Consider the following 23697-nt stretch of genomic DNA (forward strand, 5'->3'; position numbering starts at 1 on the left):
GTTTTCCAGAAATAATTCTTCTTGATAAAATTTTCTATAATAATAAAGTAACATTTTGAAAAAAATAATGTTTTCTATCATAATTTATATTATATTCATATTATATGTACGTTAAAAAAACAAAATGTTTTTTTTGCTAATGAAATAATTTTGCTATACTTATTTTTTGTCATAAAAAGTATAATTGTAAGAAAGTATTGAAAATGGTGAATCCTTGATAATTCATTTTTGTGTCTTAATCTCATGGAGATGATAGCATTGATGATCGTATTAGCGATAATTTAGCGTTTATCGCTGTTGGCTATACGATGAAAATTGATAATAATGTTGGAAAGTGCATCCAGATTTCTTGATGCACCGTGACAGTTGTTGGTTTGACGTAAATCAAGACGCATCAAAAATGAAAAAGCAAAATCGTTCTTTAGTGATCATCATTTCTATAGTTATATATACTATTCTTCATTCAGGTAAGCGATACAAATTTATAATAATCCAATCGTTGCACTAAAAATTCCGCCAAAAATAAATTAAAAAAAAATTAAATTGCACAATAGATTGTATATATATATATATATATATATATATATATATATATATATATATAAAGTAATTTGAGAGAATATGCCATACTTTACTTTAACAAACAAATATTTTTGTAATTATTAATTATAAGCAAAAGAAAAGAAAATTTTTGTAAAATAATAAAAAAATAAAATTTGTAAAATAATAAAAAATTAGATTTTTTAATTATAACCAAATGTAAATAAAATATAAATATAAATATAAATATAATGACAATCTCTTTGATTTATTTTATTTTCTTTTGCATAATTAATAATTACAAAAATATTATTTTTTAAAGTTATGTATGGCATATTCTCTCAAATTACTCCATACACACAATCTATTATGCAATTTAATTTGTTTTAAATAAATTATATATCATATAATTTAACTTTTTTTAAATTAATATATTTCTACATAATGAAATTTACATGCTAATTGACAGGTGTCATTAATTATTGTGCAAATAGTATTTAAAAGATTAATAAAATAAAATATGTTATAAAAAATGTGATATTAGAGCAATTAAAAATTCTACATTAATTAATTAAAACAATAACATTTACTGTAATATATAATTATACGCAAAAATATTTTTACTAATCTGATGCTTTATCATTTCCAAGGGGATGCATTGCAATGTTATATATGTAACTCACGAGAAGATCCTAATTGCAAGGACGGACCATATACAAATATAAAGTTGCAAGACTGTGAGACTTTAACAACTATACCGACATCTCCAACCACTCCGGAAACAACTCCGGCTCAGACATCCCCAACCACGTCGGAAACAACTCCAGTTCAGACCACGCCAGAAACAACTCCGGTTCAGACATCTCCGACCACGTCGGAAACAACCCCGGTTCAGACAACTCCGACTACGCCAGAAACAACCACGGTTCAGACAACTCCGACCACGCCGGAAACGACCCCGACTCAGACATCTCTGACCACGTCGGAAACAACCCCGGTTCAGACAACTCCGACTACGCCAGAAACAACCACGGTTCAGACAACTCCGACCACGCCGGAAACGACCCCGACTCAGACATCTCCGACCACGTCGGAAACAACCCCGGTTCAGACAACTCCGACTACGCCAGAAACAACCACGGTTCAGACAACTCCGACCACGCTGGAAACGACCCCGACTCAGACATCTCCGACCACGTCGGAAACAACCCCGGTTCAGACAACTCCGACTACGCCAGAAACAACCACGGTTCAGACAACTCCGACCACGCCGGAAACGACTCCGACTCAGACATCTCCGACCACGTCGGAAACAACCCCGGTTCAGACAACTCCGACTACGCCAGAAACAACACCGGTTCAGACAACTCCGATCACGCCGGAAACGACCCCGACTCAGACATCTCCGACCACGCCGGAAACAACCCCAGTACAAACAACTCCGACCACGCCGGAAACGACCCCGACTCAGACATCTCCGACCACTCTGGAAACAACCCCGACTCAGACATCTCCGACCACGTCGGAAACAACTCCGGTTCAAACAACTCCGACCACGCCGGAAACGACCCCGACTCAGACAACTCCGACCACGCCGGAAACGACCCCGACTCAGACATCTCCGACCACGCCGGAAACAACCCCAGTACAAACAACTCCGACCACGCCGGAAACGACCCCGACTCAGACAACTCCGACCACGCCGGAAACGACCCCGACTCAGACATCTCCGACCACGCCGGAAACAACCCCGGTACAAACAACTCCGACCACGCCGGAAACGACCCCGACTCAGACAACTCCGACCACGCCGGAAACGACCCCGACTCAGACATCTCCGACCACGCCGGAAACAACCCCGGTACAAACAACTCCGACCACGCCGGAAACGACCCCGACTCAGACAACTCCGACCACGCCGGAAACGACCCCGACTCAGACATCTCCGACCACGCCGGAAACAACCCCAGTACAAACAACTCCGACCACGCCGGAAACGACCCCGACTCAGACAACTCCGATCACGCCGGAAACGACCCCGACTCAGACATCTCCGACCACGCCGGAAACAACCCCAGTACAAACAACTCCGACCACGCCGGAAACGACCCCGACTCAGACATCTCCGACCACTCTGGAAACAACCCAAAAAATATATACAGACCCGTACGAGAAAGAAATGTTAAATAAAAAACTGGAAACTGATGCAAAAGGTACATAAAAAATTTAAATTAAGTTTTACACTTATTAAAATAAATTAAATTTGATAGTTATTTAAACAGCTCAAATAATCTCTTAATAATATTAAGATACAATTTGCATACAATAAAGGTTAACTGTTCATTAAACATTAAAAGAAACAAGAGAATTTTTAGAATATATAAAATATTTTTAATCGATTCTATTACTAACATTAATAATAGCTCTTTATATATTTTTTTTTAAATTATTATTGAATTGCATTGCATGAGAAGAGACTTTATAGACGAGCAATTCTTGACAAATTGTTATTGTACATATACTCTTAATATAATTAAATTTAAAAAGATGATTTCTAAGCTGACAATTACCAATGATAATTATCAATGATAAATATAAAATAAATGATTGAAATTATTTAATATTTTAATATTTTCTAAAATTCACATCTTCGTTTCTTGATATTTTGATTATTAATCTTGTTCTTTTTTTATCAATTCAGAACAATATATTGATTTACATATATGTATATGTATACTAGCTATATTATTTATTAATATATATTTTATATATATATATATATTTTATTAATATATATTTTTTTAATTAATACTAGATCACTATAGATTACGTAGAAGTATGTTTCAACACAGAAGCTCTTATGTTCAAATAAACGCGTTTAAGGAAGAAAAATGGAATTGTGCCGTAATTGAACGTGGTAAGTAATATTTTATAACTTTGAATTAATAGATTCCGTTGAAAGATTTTTTTTACAAATGTTTTTCATAAAAATACTTTTAGCAGTTCTTTTTTCAAATTATTTGTCATTACAGATATGAAAATATTTACTTGAGAGGAGAGAGAGAGAGAGAGAGAGAGAGAGAGAGATATTTAATTTTCTCAACAAAAATTTTAATATTTTGATTTACAAAAATTTACAATATGTGTAACAATATAATATTTTGATATTTTAAGGAAATAAATTTAATTATTTTTAAGGGAATAAATTTTTTTTAAGGGAATAAAAATTTTGTATACAAATTTTGTTACTTTCTTATATATCGGTCAACAGAATTTTTATTAGTATAGTATTTTGATGTCTTATATATTATACATATTTATTTTCCTTTTATGCAACAACAAAAAGAGTAATTTTTTTAAAAATTTAAATAACATTTCTTTTTATATAGAAAACAACAATACTAAGGTCATCGAACGTGGATGCGTTTCTGCCTCCTATGAATGTTCTGGAGAGAACTGTAAAATTAAGAAAAAATGCGATACAGATCTTTGTAATAGTGCTAACGCAATTTCAATGAATAAGGTAACTTTGTCGTGGCTGGTGCTTTCATGGGTGACTGTATTTATTCTTGCAGATTCTTATTAATTCTTAAGCATTACATTAAAACACGTTATTTATAAAATAATGTATATCTTAATTTTTATAATATCTTTTATATAATATGTATATATATAATTTTATTCAATAATTTTATAATAAATTATCTTTTGGCTTTAGAAAATTTGAGACTATTTTTCATTAAATAAAGTTTTACAAATAAAAAATACAAATTTTGTTAAGATTATATATTTATACAAAAATTTACAATAACAATATGACTGTCTTGATTTGTAAAACTGAAATTAATTAGATATCATTCATAACATTAAATAAAACATATCAATACATTACGTGTTAATAATTATTTCTCATTATCCACTATAAAGATCTCTTCTTGCACACTTTTGTTATTATATATATTATTTAAAAATTAACTATTATGTATAAGTAGAAATCATTACTGTTGCCACTTTTTAATATACGTTTAAGAAACATGTTCAATAGATTGAGCACCACTGTAAGGGTATTATGTGCTCTTCATCACAGTACAACGATCACAGAAATTTATGCTTTCGAGAGAATAATCATATCTACGTGAGTACATTTTTAATTTTATGAATTTCACGCTTACGAGCAGTCGCAGCTTATTTAACTAAAATATTGTCTACTTAAGCGTTACTCGTCAATAAGCTAAAAGACACATCAAAGTATTATCAATATGTATAATAATACACTATATTGTATGATTAAACGTTCAAATTTTTCTATATTATTTTTATGACATTGTACAAAATTATTTTTGCGCTTAATATTTTTAATATTGAACATCTGTGTATATCCTCTTATAGAGTCAATCTATTTATTATATTATGCATATATTGTGTTATTCATGTAGATAATCTGTAGATATTTTTAATGAACTATATCCTAAGTAACTGAGTTGTAAGAAAATGATATTATAGATGCAATCGCGGTAACATATCATTACATATCATTACATAACATTATTATGCTAGAAAAAATATTTCCTCGCAATATTTCCCACTGAAATGATTGTATATGATTTCGTATAAAAAGATTAAGTTATTACTGAAAAATATTTAATATTTATCTCCTATGTTATAATTATTCTCACAACGTTAATTAAATTATAAAAGAGTTTTGTTGTTTTTGTTAGAAAAATACATTCTCATTTTCTTAAATTTCACATAATGCTCGAATGTGGATCTCTTTCTACTCCAAGATTAGATACGATATTTGTCCATCTTGTCCTCGTATTTCACTCAATCACACATAATCACGCTGCTTTTATATCCTTATTTCGTATTCGTGTGTCAAAAGAACCTAAACAATTGTGCATTGAATCAACAGTAAAACATTTTAGCGATTAAGTCGTCCCGCGCGTTCAGGTCTCTCTATTTAAGCTTTAAGAGTATCCGCCTGTCTGCGATTATGTTATCGGAGTAAATGAAATTGCTCATGTGGATAATGCCGTCTGTCGATTAACAGATTAATGAATTTCACTGCCTATCGCGCTTTACGTTGTTTAATGAGTTTTACGTAGCTTAAGAAATACTTAGAAATGATGAAAGCAGAGCGGTTTCGCAAAACATAATGTCGATTATTATAAAATAAAATTTAATAAAAAAAATTTTTATTAAAAAAATTACTTATTGATTATAAAATTATTAACAATTTTGTACGCAGTAAAAATAAAGATATTTTTTAATAGCGAACTCGCTATAGGCAATGAATAGATTTACAATTTTATTTTACATCAACAAGAAAAATCATTATTTTGAATTATTTTGAATTACTTCAAATACTGCTGAAAAAATTAAATATACAGATACAAGTGTACACGCATATCTACCTTAATCTTTCAAGTTTTTATTTTTTTAATATAAGTGATTTAATCAGATCTCTTTTGTATATTTAGATTAATATTTATAAAATAATTTATAGCAAAAAGAAGTTGTACATCTATATGTTGTATATAATAAGATGATCTTCACCAACTTTTTTCAGAGAGAGAATTCGAGTTAAATGTAAGTAAAACGGTTTTCGCGTTAAAAATAATACCTTCTTCTATTCCAACACAGATATGAAATTATTAAGTAATTTTCATAATTATATAATTACAAAATATTGCAGTGCGTTAAAAAAATAATTAACTTATTTCTTGTATTGCAGTTGTTTTTTGATATGAAAATTAATTTGCTAATAAAATAATTTTAAACAATGTTTCTTTTATACTATAATGAAATATATAATTCCAAAATATTGCAAATAATAATTAAGTTTTCAATAACTTATTTTTCATGTTTTAATCACAAGAAAGCGTGATATCAAATGGAGGACAAATTTGCGATTATCTATCGTTTATCGTAATCAGTTTTGATAATCTTCGTGAAAAATGACGATAACGCTGTAAGCTATATTTGAGATTTCTCCACGTATCGCGATAGTCATTGGTTCGACGTAAATCAAAGCACATCAAAAATGAATATTCGTCCTTTTGTGTGCATTATCGCGGTAGTCTTATTCGCTGTTCTTCATTTTGGAACATCTGGTACATAAATTTTCAATAATTTTGATAACACTAATTTATATAAATAACAAGCTTTCAAGAATTTTAAGACATCAGGTTATAAAGATTGCATGCCGTATAAAATCTGGTTTTTAATCGTTATAAATTTATTGTGTAATTAATATCAAAATTAATAAAATAAGAGATATTATTAAACTTGTAATACTCATATAATTAAAAAAATTTTCATTGTTGAATATAATTAATTAATATAATCTATGCATAAAATCTTTTTTGTTCTTGACTCCATTAATTCATCATACCCATGTAAAAATATTTTTACTAAAATTTATTTGTTCGTTTTTGTTTTTAAAAAGAGGAAGCGAAGAAGTTCAAATGTTATGACTGTGACTCGCGGCTGAACGGTAATTGTGCAAACAACCTAACGTCCATAAAGCAAACAAATTGCACACCTAGTGTGATTTGTAGCAAATGTGATTATGGTAAATATCTAAGTGAATGAATATGTATTATATATATAACAGTTTTTAATATGAAGTATTTTAATCTTTCTAAACATGAGAAAAAAGACTTTTTCAAGACAAATTTTAAATAAATATAATTTGGATTTTGTTACATTTAACTGTATGTGAAAAACTACGATATGAATATATTTTTAATATATTATATATATATATATATAAAAACATATTTTCTAAACTTTTGAAAGTTATGTTTCTTGCATGTTAATTAGGAATCTCTATAATAGTGCATTTTCATTATTAATCATTAAAGCATAATATTCTAACGCTTCATATATTATGTATATAATTTTTGTATTTAACAAATTTCTTTTATTTTATTTTATAATATGTTATCAGGATTATTAATAATAAATAAAATTTCTTTCTAGAATTGTCTAACAAGACTAAGTTCGTCACTCGCGGCTGTGGCTTCTCCTCTGACCTGCATCCATCGGCGGAATTAAATAACGGAGCTTGTACTTTGTGTACGGGAGACCTCTGTAATAATGCTAATATGGCAACAATTAGCATGACAGCATTAGGGTGCCTCGCATCCTTTTGGGCGATTCGATCTATTCTTACAAATTCTTATTAATTTTTTAATTTGTAACATCATTAAACACGCTCTTATATTAAAAAATATATTACATTGAAAGTTGTATTGCATTTTTTCTATTTTACCTATGCTAATTATTATACTACATATAAATATATTAAATGTACAGAAAATGAAACGTATGCTCACGCATACATACATTGTCCTATGTGTCAAGTATTTTATTATATGAATGTGATAATTGTAATCTAGATTGATCTAATCTCACAATTTATATCGATTATATTTCTTTATGCGCATTTATTTTTAAAATAATATTTTTGTCTTTTGCGCTTATAATAATAATAATAATAATAATAATAATAATAATAATAATAATAATAATAATAAAATAACTTTTAAGAAGATTCTTTCAGAATTGTTAGATTTTTGTATATTTATGTCACGCAAAATAAAATTGTTGCCAATTTTTGAAAAACTTTCTCTCTTACCTCTGATATGATGTATCGTCTGTAATTAATTGAACATTAAATTGTAAATTTATTTAATAACATTAATATATGTTTGTAAATTTTAATCAAATCTACTTCATTTTTTATTTTTTATTAACAATTGTGATAAAAACTTATTAAAAATGAATTGATATATTCTACATTATATTCTCTACGTTTTCTATATTCAGAAAACTAGTATTATATCTACACATGAAAATTTTTTGAAAATTCTTAATAAAATTTTTTTGAGAATGTTGATTAAACTAGTACATTAGCGTTATATTATGACTATATAACTGGTGAATATTGATTTTTATTAATTAAATATATGATTTTTAATTCGTTGATATATATATATATATATATATATATATATATATATCAACGATTTAAAAATCATATAATTTATTAATAAAAATCAATATTCACCGGTTATATAGTCATAATATATTTTATTAAAATATCATTTATTTTATTAAAATATCATTTCCAAGATTTGCGTTATAAAAATGATAACGCCGATAATGCAGGAAATGAAATAATTTTGCGAGATAAATCTAGATAACTTATCGTAATCAGCTATATGTATGTGTGCTAAAAATTGTTGATAATTTTGGAGGGTATAAATTGATCTCTTGAAAGACTGCTGAAAATAGCTTTCAGTTTGATGTAGATCAAGGCACATTGAAGATGAAAAGGCAAGGTTTTATTGTGATCATCGTATTGATGATCATATTCGCTATTCTTCATTCAGGTATGTTATATAAATTTTCGACGATGAAATAAATTTAAGATTAATAAATTTAGAAATTAATTGAATTTTTGACAAATGTTATAAATATACAACCGCTATCTGTCTTTTTTTATTTTCTAAACAGGAGAGACGACGAATTGTTATGTCTGCGATTCGCTTTTAAGCGAAACTTGTGAAAGCAACCCAAAGGCATCCAATGTGATGGATTGTGGTGTCAAAGGGATTTGTCTCAAATGTAATTATGGTAAGTAACATCGAAGCAAATAAATATATTGCTTCTAATCGAATATTTTATCCACTCTTTTAATTGCACTCTTATTTCAATTGTTGCATGAGAGCTCTTTTTAAGTTTCCTTTTTCTATTTTTCTTTCTTATCCATCTTTGCAAAGATGAGAGAACATGTTTGAGACAAATTTTCAAATTACAAGTTGCAATAAGAAAATGTAATAGATGTTTTACAGGATATAAAAATTTTGTATCTAATGCATATCACAATGCACTTTTTACATATTAATTGACAATTTTTAATAGTCAATTGCATTTTCATAATTACATATGATTAATCGCATAATACTCTAATGCTTTGCATTGATAAATGTTATATAATGTGTTATGTTAAAATAAACAACTTTGTTCATAATAAATAAAATTATTTTTCTAGAAATTGGCAAGCACAACCCTATCCTACGTTCGTGCTTTAAATTTGGTCAAACTACGAGTTTATATGATGACTCTAACGGTGTACCAGATAAATTTGAATGTACGACGTGCGTTACGGATTTCTGTAATAATGCTAATGCGCTGTCAACTGGCATAGTAACATTAGGATGTCTAGCACTATTTTGGACAATTCGGTTTGTTCTTGCAGATACTTATTAATTTTATTCAACTTTTGTAACATTATATGCGCTTTGAGGATAGATGCATTAAAAATATACATCTTCTTTTATATAACGAAAAACACTATTGATTTATTTGTTTTCATCAAGTTTTTTCAATTCTTTTTATTTTTTTTTCTATTAATTATTTATTTTTGAATAAATTTTTAATTTTTTGTATTAATTTCTAAGTTTTCATTTTTCTATTAATTTTTTATTTTATATTTTTCTTCTATTTTATATTATTGAATATATTTTTTAATATTATTTTTATAAGAAATTAAAACAGTTATTTTTTGTATAACTATTTCCAGTTAAAATATTTGTATAATATTTTATTTTTAGTTGGCACAATTTTTTGTTAGCATTATTTTTATAGGATTTTGTAAATACATATAATTCTAATCTGTCAGTTGATATAAAAAATATTACAAATAGTGAAAAATGTCAAACATATCAATGCACTTTATTTTTTTTTTATATCACAAAATAGATTATTAAATCTTTTATAATTTAATATTTATATAATATATGGCATATGATATAAATATGGTTGATTTTGATTCTTTATATATATGTGTGCGTATGGATATAATGTAATAAATTAAATTTCTACACAAATTTTAATTTAGAATTTTGATTGAAACAGATAAATAGCGGTCGTGTAAAGATAAATAGCGATCGTGTAACATCAAAACAGTAGTCAATATTTTCTAAATAATCGGAATAAAGAAATTTTTATGTCGTTTCATCCTAAAATGCTTTAGAATCTTCCCTCGAAAGAGGTATTCCTTCAAAAGTGGTCCGCGATGTGGGAAATTCCGTTGTGATGTGCCGGGAAGAGCACGGAGACCTCATTTCTTTCGCGAATAATACAATGTGCGAGGAAATTCTCAAGGTTCTCCATGTCTTTCTCGGCATCGGTCGCGCTTCTCTTATGCGTCACGATAAAGAGTGCGAATCTAACTGTAAAGTCTTAGACCGCTGGCTAAGCATTAAAATTACATAAAAGTAGTCTACTTTAATAATAGAATGTCTTTTTTCCGCGATGCTGTCTCGCTCTTATCTTGATACTTATATTATATCAACGGACAATAGAAAATACATGTCTTTTACAGAAAAAATGTCGTGAAATTAAATGAAATTTCAGATTAATTCCGTCGCTTTAAAGGAGCAGTAATTTACGCAACTGTACCTCTTACTACCATATGATATGATATGACGTAATGAAAAATTTTTGGGTCGAATAACACGTTAAAAACTTGTTAATTATTGAGCATAAAAATCGAGTCTTTCCTTCTTATATCTTTTGCCGCATCTTGGAGCTTTATATAATCATTAAATAAGTTGGATTTATATAAATGAAGCAAATTGTAAAAGACCCAAATGCATAAAGTAACAACATTCCCATATCAAAAGAAATCCATATTTTTTTACACTAAAATAATAGAAATATAATGTAATTTTATGTATTTTTATGTTCTCTTCATATTTATATTTTCAGAAATCTTGTATAATCTTGCTAAAAAACTTCCAGACCTTAGAGTACATCTAAGGTCTCGGTACCTAGCTCGGGTATTTTGGGTTGGTATTCACTCTGAGCCCCTGAGAGGAAAATATGGATAATTGTAAAACTGCATATATATATATACACATAAATAATATAAATACATGTTATAAAATATGTAAGTAGTTTTATTAATTTTATTTATTATGTCTCACATTCTTATCTATTTGTTAACTATAAAACTGGAAAGCTACTGATCAATAATAAATGTATTAAAAAAATATTACATGTACTTCACTCATTTATTATAATCGTATATTTTATTGTCCGTTTTAAACAAACAGTAATTTACGCAACTGTACTTCTTATACTACTATATGACACGACATCATATAATGAAAAATTATTCCGTGTCGAATAATGCGTTAAAAAAATTTGCTTCCATGTTAATTATTAAATATAGAGATTTTCTAAGAAATGCTTAAGACGAGCAAAATGATCTATTACGATTATTCATCATTCATAACGCCGTTTACCAAAGGCAAATATCTCACCATAAAGATTTTTTATAATCTCTTTTTTGCGATCTCTTTCTTTCTCTCTCTCTCTCTTTCTTGTTCTCTATACATTGTTTATAAATTCGTACCCCCATGCATACATACAATGTATCGCATAGACTTTCATCTTTCGATTCTCATATAATGCATAATATATAGTCAGGCAACCAGTTTTTCTCGCATGCGGTGTGCACATTATTTTACATTAATATCGAAAAAAAACGGCGGAGTATAAGCTTTTTTTTTCCTAACGATAATGAAGAAAACTTTCGGCGATCGCGGTAATTAAAACTGCGCGGTGCAGTTATTTCTCTGCTGCTTTTTAATTTGTTCGAAGGCTTGTAAAGCTTACGTTTTCATTTCATGGAATTATTTATGATTCATTGAGGAAACAATCGTTTTAACGTGTTATTATCTTATCTGCAATATTTTTCGAATAGATTATACATATTGATTTTCTAAAAAATTTTGTGTTAAACAATATTAGATAAGATTATACGCTGGTGATGCCTTTTTTTTTTTACATATATGTAGATATTTATTTAAGAGATAGGATACATCGAAGAGATAAGTCCAGAGAGATTTTGCAGGATTAAATAAATTAAAAAATAACAGTGATTAAATTGTTGGATAATTGATTCGATGCAGATACATTAAGAAATAAAAATTAAAACTTCGATATCATTGAATATCGAACGTATTTCGATAAACTGAATTTTTTATAAAATTAATTAACAACATTTTTTCGCAACTTTAGGCATTATATTTCAAGCGGTCATCGCACTTTTCGCAATAGAAATTGATCGTAAATGAAAGTCTATTCGGAACGGATAATTAGTTCCTTGATGAGCGCATAAACTAATTAGCCGGTACAAGGCGAGGTTAATGCAATCATCGTGCGTTCCGCTCATTATCTTTGCCTCAGAACTTAACTGCAGATACATACACTTGATACGCGCCTGCAATTCAAGAGAAATCAATCATTTAAGAAATTTGCGAGATAGTATCAAACGTGACGTAATCATAACATGATTAAAATTGTAGCACTTTTATTCAAATGTCAATCACAGTTTAATTATATTAAGAAACAAAATAAGTTCTTCGTTTCATTGATAAAAAAATGCAGGTATAGCGGAGAAATTTTTTTTCACGCGATTCGAATACCGAGAGTAACATCCTCTCTCGCAATATTCATGTTCGTAAATCCTTATTTGTTTAAAACGCCGTCGAACTGTATCGCGTATCATCATTGGTAAAGACTTGCATTGCAGCGTAGCATACGACGACGCTCGACGTCGCGTCGCGTCGATCTTCGAGCAGAGATTGCCAAAGGCCGTTCTGCGGCCGTATAACGAGATTCGATTACGGTAAACCTCGTAAACTTCCAATATTACGGCTGAGAAAGCAGTGCTCGTTTGCCCGTTAGGGGACGAGGGACGGGGGGGAGGGGGGAGAGGAAAGGAAGGAAGGAAGGAAGGGAGGGCAGAGACTCCCCCGTTTATTCTCCCCGATCGTCCATCCCTCGCTCCCTTAAAGCTACTTTATTTTCTTCTTCCTTTCGCCATCGACGGAGGCAAAGGCATCGCTCTCCCCTCTCCCTCCCTCCCCCCCTCCCCTCCCTGAACAATCTTTAAACTTCATGAAAGCAACACGCGGCGAGACAAACGCGGATCTCTTATTATGGTAAAACAAAGTCGTGTTCAATTAGTGACATTTTATTCTCAGAGTACTTCAGAGATAATACTATTTTCCGACAAGGAGCAAAGAAAAGTATTATTGTATTATTTCATTATTTTAGAAGTAAAAAAATTTTCTAAAAATTATATCACAGACGGAGAAGAGTGTTCCGTCCGGAAGACGCTAATAAGAACTTGCAGCGAGCATTTTTAATACGCAATAAAAATTGTGTAAAATTTTGCAAAAATTCATACAATAATGAAGCAATAGATAAAGAGGTGTCACATCCATCCAGTTAAATGTCACTTGACCAATTTCCTCGACCGTGTTGAGAAACGCTGAGCTAATGCTCACGCATGGTTTGACTCCAATTAGCATCAACCCCAAAGGCTTTACCAAATCGTTCATACCACGTGTTGCCTACGCGTATAAACCCTAAATGCAATTAACACTGACACGGTTGCGAACCATTACTTACTGGTAAGCAAATTTCGTCCATGGCGAAAAATCATTCAGCTGGCTATGAGCCGGACGAAGGTGAAGCCCGACGCCTTGCGTGAAACCTGACAAGAGATACGATGCTCCTTTAAATATTATGACAGCCATCTCGACACGCGCATATGTATATTACGGCCATGGCAGATTAGTCGCGAAGCAAATTACTTGATGCCCGTGTTTGCGAGGGAGCAAACTCTCTGATCACTAATAGTTCCTCTCGAATAATCACAAAATCGGCTAACAATAAGAATAATTCTTTTATTCTCTCGCTGAACGCATAAAAAAGAAAAATTTTTTTTTTACTGACAAATGGAAGAAAAATTTGAAGAAAAATAAGAAGAATATCTCTTTCTTCTTATAGAGAAAATTTAAAAAAAAATTAAAAATATGCTCCTTATCGTCATTGATTTCACGTCTGCTTAATGTACGTGTTTTTTGTTCTTTCCTTTTTCTCTGCATTTCTTATTCCAAATTTAAAACGATATTTTGCCTCTATTATCGACTTCAATTTTCTCACATTATGGATTCTAAAGAAAATTCGATAAATTTAATTGATATAAAAATTAAGTTTCTGCTTTTCTCATTAAATAAATAGTAAACAAATAGTTTCCCATTTAAAACTTTAAAAGAAGAGCTTTCGGTAAAATCATAAATTATAAATGAAGAAAGTTACCCAATTGCTTAAAGTATTAAAGTAGATATTAAATTAAAAATTAAGCTCACGAAAGTAAGAGAAAATTTTCAACTCGGAAATCCAAAATGATTAGTATTCTTGCATAAACTTTAACGATTCTATAAATAGTCAATAATTAATATACGTATTATATTTTACTATTCATATTATATTACTTTTATCGCATTTTTTTGCGCTTGAATATTTTGTTACGTTATATTACTTCCTGTTAAACGCGAAAATTCAGCGTCACAAAAACTCTATTGCAGTGACATTGAAAAATCTAATGCAAACGTAACATCTTCTGTGCCTGAAGAAATATTACATTCTCTTTGCATAATTTCGCGGCAGCGTGTGTTGCATTTACATCTTTCCTTTATCTAATCTAACCTTTATTATCTTTTCGCCGCAATATTTCTTTCTTTTTTCTATCTCCAATTAGAAAATTTCATTTACATAATACTTGCTGATCCAGTCATGTTCCCGTTCTTCTAGATAACGTTGCACGCATGTATTTTTCCCGCTATGTAAAAGAGAACAATTAAGATAACAGAAAATATTACAAAAAGTAAAATTAAAAAAATAACATTTTAAAAAATTTTGCGATGCGCTCTTATATAGAATCAATGTATTTTTCGAAACTTAAAAAATCCCAGAGAGATGTCTTTCATTTCTAGTGATATAAAATATCCTCACTTTTCTATATCGTAAATTTTGTATCCATCCATTAACATTTAATCGAGCGCATTTTAATTCAGGTCTCGCGCTCTTTCATTGTTCTTCGTCTGCCATTAGTCTGCTAGTAATCAACGCGTGACATTCGGCGCTGGCGCATTTTAATCGACTCGCGAGAAACAATTTTAATTGTGCGCGATAATTAAAGACGTTATTGTTGCCGGGCATCCGACTCGCGTGCGCCAAGAAATATAAAAACTCGCGGCAAACGACGAGAAGGGAGCGAGAGCACTGTGGATATTCGCGAATTATTTGCCACTCTACCATATGCATAGATTGTTCGTATCGTATTTTACGATCGCATCGTGACGTGAATGTATGAACGCTTGCTACGCATTATACTTTCATGCATTGTAATTGACAGCAGTTTTGCGATCGATTAAAAAATATTAATTCCGGGCCTCACGTAAATGAAAATACTATCTCTTCGTCGTATTTTAAATATATTTTCAAATAAAGTGTATAAAATTAATGGCAAATAAAAGATAAGTTAAATGTTATAGCGGAGATAAATTAAAAATCGTAAAAAGTCATCCATTAGTATAATCCATCTGTAGCTTGACGAGATACCGGACGATGCGCGTATTTAACTGTGCATTCGTAATCGCATTCGTACTCGTCTCGTCTTCTATCGTGAGAATGGATCTCTCCATTCTGCAAATCCCGTCGCTTTGTATTCCACAAATCTTGAATCTCTTAATGCCTGATATACGAGACAGCGCTTAACAGCGCATCGAAACCCAACACACACGCGAATAACTGTGATTTATCGGCGGGGGAGAATCAAACGGCTCGCGGATGCGAACCGACGGGATATGCACGGTAAACGCTCGGATGGATTTATGGTCGAAAACGAAACCTTCCGCAGGAGGGACGGGAGAATTTGTCGCTTAAATTACGCGCGATCCACTCGCATTATTTTACCGATTGAAATCAACGCTCATTTCATAAGAGAAATATATCATAAAGACAGAACTCGCACAATCCTGTCTGACTTATTTCTCATCTCTCCGTCGTCATATTCTTTTCATTTACGTGTTTAAAATTATAGGATATGCATACAAGTCGGAAATGATTAAAAAAAAATGTGACAAACTCTCTTCACTCCAGATATTATGGATATTTTTTAACAAATAACAGCAACGAAGAGAAGAATATCCCTTCATCGTCCAATTTTTTGCTTTGAAAAGTTTCGCGTTTGCAATAGTAAAGGTACAGTGACGCATGCAGTACCGAAAGTGACGCTTCGCAGAGTCGAGATTTTTCGTCATTTCTAGCACCGATAATCGACAAAAAACCTCGGGAAAAATTGAGAGGAAAAAATGCCGGAGATGGGAAAAATTCGGGGGGCTGCGCGATGTAAATTACGAGACGAACATTTAAATGCTTCGAACATCACGTGTATGTAAAAAAAGAAAAAAAAAAGTCAATTGTTCGAATATAAAATAAAATTAAAGTGCGAGATAGTCTCATTTATTTCAGAGTTCCATTAATTTGATTGATCGATTACGATTAAACAAATATTTATGTGTTAATAAATAATAATGATTCTTGCTCTTTTCACTAGGATCTTTTAAAGAAAACCATGTGCCGGCCATTCTTTACACGAACACGGTAAGCTCTCGTGGATAAACACGAGCGCGTTTCTATCGTTTCACAAAATGCCCTCCGTCCTCTCTCTCATCGTTTTGTCTAATAACGAGGGTCGCTGCGGCAGCTGCTTTTATCAACTCCATTCACCATGTTTTATTATGCTCCGAGAGAAACGAGATAAAGGATGTTTTTGCAGAACATAAGATTCACTCGAGTTTTCGAATAGCGCTGAAAACATTTTGAAACATTCCTTGAAAGAAAATCCTTGGTAAGTACTTGCGCACTACGTTCATTTACATACGAGATAATCAGTCAGACACGTGAATACAGTTTACTCACAAAAACAAATATCTCGCGACACACGCAATTTCTACAGATTACAACGTAGTGTTGCCTGCACACACTCGGCTCTGCATTTCGCATAGTCACGTCACGGACACATTTGACCCCGATTTCAAAATACATGCGCTCGACTATTCGAGATATAAATGTGACACGTGCAAATAACGTAAGGCAAATAGCCTCAAAATATTCTTTTACCGTACAATAACTAATTAACGAGCGTATTTTCGGATTAAATAACGAGATTTGTTAGACAAGACGTGAGAGAGAATCAGGCAAAGGCTCTTTTGTCCTGAAGAACAAAAAGTTTGTTTTATGTTTCATTGCGAGTGTTATTTGAAGAAATAAGCTATCTTATTTATGTATCATTATTTATTTATTTTACTGGTGTATCAATTATATTCCACTTATACAGTCTTGTTTAAGTAATTATTTAAGGACAGGAAATGCCTAAATGCTTTTATTGCTGTAAATAAAATAATCTCAATATAACTTTTATTAATACATTTATGAATATTATTATTATTAATACTATCAATTTATAACAAAAACAACTGGGGCCGATTGAGGCTCTTATCGCCACCCAGCCTTTGATTCATCGCTGAAATGCAAGAAGTCGCAATGAGAAAAATAAAATGCTTCGAAAAGATCGCGAATATTGAGAAAATTCGGGCGTTGTTGCAACGAGATAACAATTGTGCAGGTGTATCCGCCATTCTGCGCTCGCGCTCGCGCATCCGAATCCATCCTCCCTCGCTACACGCACGCGGCCACGCAGACACGCGTGTGTCCGCCGCGCGGGAGGTGCATCGAGCGTGAGTGCACGTCGAGGCGGGCGCCTCAGTCGACCGCCACCCTTCGCGACCGACGGTTCGTCGTCGTTCGTCTCTCGCCAGCGAGAGAGTCCATCCTTCGTCCAAGTGCTTTCTTTTATTCTCCCCCGCCTCGCTAAGTAACAATATTTCGAAGATTTTGAACGTTCTGTCAAAAGTGCATCTCGGTGCGAAGAGCGAGCGAAAGGGGTGCGTAGAGAGTGCATTATATCCCTCTCTCTCTCTCTCTCTCTCTATCTTTCTGTCCCTCCTGAAATGCGAGTTATCATGCACCGCCACCGAGTTTGAGAAAACCCGTCGACGAACGATAAACTCCAGGACACAACTCGAAGCAGCGTCAAAAAGTCATTTTCAATATCGTGAGTACATTTAGAGTTGAATATAGCAAAGTTATTCGCACTTTTTGTCACGATTTTATTTGATTAAAGCAGTATCTTTTATGTTGATCCAAATGTTTTTTTTTTAATTTTACATCCTGATATCAATTTGCTCCGATATCAAATTTCACTTAATTTCTTTGGTAATATAAATATATAACAGCATTATAAGTAGCGGTTTAAAAAAAAAAAAAAATGAAAAATGAGAAAAGAAATGAGAAAAATTTTTATATATGTATATAATACCGTGTATGCATCATATATACGTACATGCTATTATATATTTTGAAATACCGCAAGCGTTGTACGAAAAGCAAGGTGGGAAAATTGTGATTACATTTTTGCACTCAGCATAACAAAATATAAAAGAAAATTAGACATGTATGCTTCATATGGGAGTAATTTTAATTTACATTTTTTTAAAGCAACGTTTATTTTAGTTTATTTATGAAAAGCTTATCTTTAATAATAATTAGAGATAAATTTACATTTTCTCGATTATCTTCAATCTTTCATTACTTCAACGTTTTTTTAATTAACAAAATTTATTTCTCTCTCTTCGTCTTTCTCTCAAAATAATATTAATCATTAACATCAGATTGCAATAATAACAGCTGAGTGAAATATTAAAATCGGCTTATATCTTCTAATAAAACCTAAGCAAACAAATTTGTTTGAATACATAATAGTAAATGCTATAATTTAAAGTATGGCAATTAATTGGCTGTAATTAACACATAGTTTATATATTAATAACATCACGTACATATATTGAAATATCATGTATAATGTTATGTTTCATGCATAATGATAGAAATATACAATAAGCATATCGATAACTACTACTTTACTAATTGCTCTTTAATAATTATCTGATAACGATGTATCGACCTACAATTAGTAATACATGCCAAATAAAAATTTATTTGTAAATGACCAAAATATATATATATATATATATATATATATATATATATATATATTTCAATATTCATTATCTTTTAATTACAAGCATTATATTCATTAATTGCCTGTACGTTGAATCAGCTTTAGAGCTCGAGAAGGAAACGTCGCGTGTCGTCGCGAACGGAAGAGACATGTTTCGAAAATGAGAGCGCGCAATCATTTCCGCGAAACTCACTGGCGGTTAAATTCCGTGCCTCTCTTGGGCTTTGAGGAAAACGTGAATTACGCAGGATATCCGTCAGTGTAAGGAAAAAAGAAATCCGAGCTTGTATAGGACGAGCAACGTTATTCGTATAAAAGCGTTCCTCCAGCTGTGTGTCTCATACACATAGTATTTGAATTCTTCATCTTTCAATCATATACGCATCTCTTTCTTATTTGCACATAAGTTGACAAGTTTCATCGTTATGTTTAGATTCTTTGCGACAAACATCTTTATTAAAAAGACAAAGTGTATAATAATTCCTTGCTCTGTTACGTCATTGGTTGAATCAAAAGTTTAAATGCCAATTGTAATATATCAATAATTGCACAGTAGCATTTTTTATCAATTTTCTTGTTATTTCTTTTCCTTTTTTTTTTTAATAATAGTAGCATTTTGTTCATTCTTTTTTCTAATTTCAAACACCAGAGCGTTATTTCATCGATTCGAAAGAAGATTTCGGCGGTACTTGCGAGCACGTTGCGCCGTGTTTTCTTTGGAAAATTAATCTACTGCTGGAACTAATTTAAGAAAATGATATAGTTTGGTTTGCTCGCACGGACGAGCGAGCCGGGGCATCCTCGAATGAAAGGTATATCCGATCCGTTGAGCTTGTTAGAGATGCGAAATCTGCATTCACCCTCGCGCGCCTCGGTACTTTCCGCTAACGAGGATAACGAAGCGTGCCTTAACGGGGAATTGACGACCCACGCTGACGCCGGCGTGAAGACACCGGATGCATACAGGTGTGAGCGTAGATGCACCGATCAACATCGCGCTTTTCTTTCATTCTCTACGCTTTACGATGGGCATTCTTTTCATAAGGAAATTTAGCGCGATTGAGAATCACATTATTGATCCTTCTTGAGATTAGAGTAAATTATTAGCGAGACTTAATTACAGCGTGCTTTTGGCATCACCCATATGCGCCTCGTGATAAGATGATAAACGATCGTTTTAAATTATGAGCTATGAGAGAGCGGGACAAATGAGTTTTATGCATTAAGGATCCGGATGTGATGCATTATTAGGATAAATTGCATTTCCCGAGACAAAATTTTTCCTTTGTTTTCAATCTTAATTTACTCACGTTTATGGAGTTTAGAGAATTTCGATTTTAATTTACAAGAATTGAGTTATTTATACCGAACAGTCTCCCACTTAGATATTTAAAAGAACTTTTGACAAGACTATAAATTAAATAATTTCAGGAAAAAATAATCTGACAGCTCAAAATATCAAAGTAAATAAATTGAAAACTGAAATCAAAAGTAGAAGAACAATTTCGATTGGGCTATTTCCAAATTTTACCTTGAAATGATCCAATTTCTTAATCGTAAATATATCAAAAATTCTGTTTTTTTTTTTTTTAACTGCAATTACTTGCTTGGATCGTAATTATTATCGCACAAACGAGCACATATCGCACCGAAGGGTCGTGTCGCGAAAAAAATTCCGCCTCACGAGGCACTCTCGAGTCAAGATTGCCTCGACGACTAGGAAGCAATTTCTTACATAACACAGACGACCGGGTACAAACATGCGGACATACATTGTGAGCGCGAAAATCACGCGGTTTTAAAGATACGGAAAGAAACGGAACCGGATTTGGTATCGCTAGCCTTTCGCGATCGTAGTTCGTCGTGCTTTCCTTCCTTGTTTCCGCGTCGTCGTGGTCGTTGTTGGTCTCTCACGATGCTTGTGAGGAAAACGGATATCCTGCGGATGGGATTCAGACTCGTGTGCGAAATATGGAGCACGAGGAAAAACTTTCCGTGGAAAGTATTTCCACGCGAATGTAAGACAGATCTCGACATTGTTTATTGTTTTCCTCTCTCTCTCTCTCTCTCTTGCAGATTTGATAAGACGAATGCCATCCATGCGTCGATATACATGTCTTTCATATCATGTCAATTTTATAGATACACATAAATATATGCGAACGATTGCTTTCCCTTAATAAAGTCTACTAACTGTTGCCTTTAAATTTCTATATATTTCGCTTGTATGTTACGCGCAAGCAAACGGCTAAGATACTGCAATAATATTTACTCGTAAAAGCTCGTCACGTGATGCGCGGTTTTCGCGCCGCTTGACAAATACTCCATTTAATCCGATTAAAAATGACGCGCACGTTTCGGAGCAAAAGCGTAACGTATAAACACGATCGCGTGCGGCGCAGAAGTCCATTAATTGCACCTCTCCTGTTTCAATTCCACGAGAGGCTGAAATCGAGCAGCACGTTCGTTCTCCGTCTGTAAATCTTTCCACCGGCGTTTCGTAAGTTTCGCGCTACAATTAAATCGAAGGAAAATACTATCTCCGCGAATAGACACCGCCGGTCTCGCTGAATTGACAAAAAAATGAACGGGGAGCCGGTACATATAGAAAAAAAAGAGAGAGAGAGAGAGAGAGAGAGAGAGATCGTGGCTAAATTGTTAGACCAATTCGCGGTGCAATTACAACGTTATGGGAGAAACCGCGAGCCCGCGTTTCTCGACGCGTTGCGGCCATAAAGCGAGAAATCGCCGGACGGAAGAGAGCAGTTGTAGGGGAATGAAAAAAAGAGCAATGTGGCAATATTTATTCCCATGCCTGTGCGAACCCGCGTGTATATATACGTACGTACTGGCGTGTCTCCTTATCCACGATTATGCGACCGGCGCGTTAAAACGCTCGCGCAATCGAAGCGCGATTCGTCGCGATAATTAATTCGCTCGCGCGATTCCCACGGTGAATCGAAATCGCGCGGCATTATTCGCGTGCTCGTTTCGCGAGATGTATTCCAGATGCGTTTCCAGGTCATCTTCTCTCGTCGGATATGACGTGCTCTCGAAAATTCTCCTCGAGATATATCTAGAATCGACTTTAAAAAGAGTAGAGCTGGCGTCTCTATCCGCTTACGCTCAATTTTCATCACTGACATATGTACGTTTCTGGTGCGCACCGCGGTTGACAACCGGACATTGAGAGGATCGTGTCGGAAAATGGAGAAATACCGAAATCGCGAGTTTCGCTACACATTTCACTTGCAAATAAAAACTCACAGTCGGAATCTCTGCCGTTTTTTTTACAAGCTTCCCCCCGCGTCGCCCCGATAACGGTCGCATCCGTTATCATTGCACCACCGCGATAACGATCGGAAGTGCCAGCGCTTTTTCACCGCAAACCGAATTTATTACGATTTACGTTCGATCGAATCCGCTGTATGGTATCCGCTGCAGTTTCTGCATATTTGCGAGTCTACAAGAGAGCTAGAGCGCAAGACATGACCGATTGCAACGATAGTGACGATCGATTTTACGCAGAAGCGCAAAAGATCGCGATTACAAAGAAAAAGGAAAATACGGTAGCCCAAGCGAGAGAGAGAAAGAGAGAACAATACGCGCGGAAGCGCGAAATTGCATCGCCGATAAGCCGTGTGTACCTGCCTTCGACACACATGGAAATTAGATCACCGTGTCACGCACACACGACGCGAGCACGCGATTCGCTACACGCACATACATTCATAAACACATATACGTGTATCGATACGGAATTCACAATTCCATCTCGCTTGGCGGGAATCGTGTTTCGAGACGATATTTTATGATCGCCATCGAGTCGAGATGGAGAGGAAAGTCCAGACGGAGGAAAGAGAAACGTAAAATAAGGTGTAAATATCGAAGATAAAAATTGTTGGTGTAAAAGAAAGAGAGAGTAGTACCCCCCCTTCCTGAATAATATATCTGAAGAAAGAGTACCATTTTTTATTCAATTTAAAAGGAGAAGATTAATATGTTTTGCATGAAGAAACTCTATAACGTAACAGTGAGGATTAATCAAATTATCAGAAAGTAATCAGAAAATAATGCAACTATCACAGGCGTCTTTCGATGTCTCCTTACCACGCTACACTTTTCCCACCGCGCGGAAA

The 23697-nt window shown here is 32.9% G+C and overlaps 4 protein-coding genes across 4 annotated transcripts in view; all 4 read left to right on the top strand.

The window, feature by feature from the left end:
* The first annotated feature begins 317 nt into the window (after positions 1-317).
* Positions 318-4431, top strand: LOC126851033 (mucin-2-like). The gene is made up of 4 exons (XM_050594592.1): positions 318-467; positions 1191-2753; positions 3356-3457; positions 3930-4431. Exons 1-4 carry the CDS (start codon positions 353-355, stop codon positions 4124-4126), a joined length of 1977 nt encoding a protein of 658 aa, XP_050450549.1. The 5' UTR covers positions 318-352; the 3' UTR covers positions 4127-4431.
* A 2076-nt stretch (positions 4432-6507) lies between these two features.
* LOC126851078 (uncharacterized) lies at positions 6508-7794 on the top strand. The gene is made up of 3 exons (XM_050594679.1): positions 6508-6653; positions 6989-7114; positions 7525-7794. Exons 1-3 carry the CDS (start codon positions 6584-6586, stop codon positions 7728-7730), a joined length of 402 nt encoding a protein of 133 aa, XP_050450636.1. The 5' UTR covers positions 6508-6583; the 3' UTR covers positions 7731-7794.
* Positions 7795-8800: 1006 nt separating this feature from the next.
* On the top strand, positions 8801-11608 carry LOC126851079 (uncharacterized). The gene is made up of 4 exons (XM_050594680.1): positions 8801-8939; positions 9064-9183; positions 9602-9794; positions 11323-11608. The coding sequence occupies exons 1-4, from the start codon at positions 8876-8878 to the stop codon at positions 11333-11335; spliced, it is 390 nt and encodes a 129-aa protein (XP_050450637.1). The 5' UTR covers positions 8801-8875; the 3' UTR covers positions 11336-11608.
* Positions 11609-18222: 6614 nt separating this feature from the next.
* LOC126851063 (uncharacterized) overlaps positions 18223-23697 on the top strand; it is a 41969-nt gene continuing 36494 nt past the window's right edge. The window contains exon 1 of the mRNA XM_050594643.1: positions 18223-18592. The gene's annotated coding sequence lies outside the window, so the exon portion shown is untranslated. The remainder of the gene's footprint in view (positions 18593-23697) is intronic.

The sequence above is a fragment of the Cataglyphis hispanica genome, chromosome 7 (assembly GCF_021464435.1).
Source record: "Cataglyphis hispanica isolate Lineage 1 chromosome 7, ULB_Chis1_1.0, whole genome shotgun sequence".
Lineage (NCBI taxonomy): Eukaryota > Metazoa > Arthropoda > Insecta > Hymenoptera > Formicidae > Cataglyphis > Cataglyphis hispanica.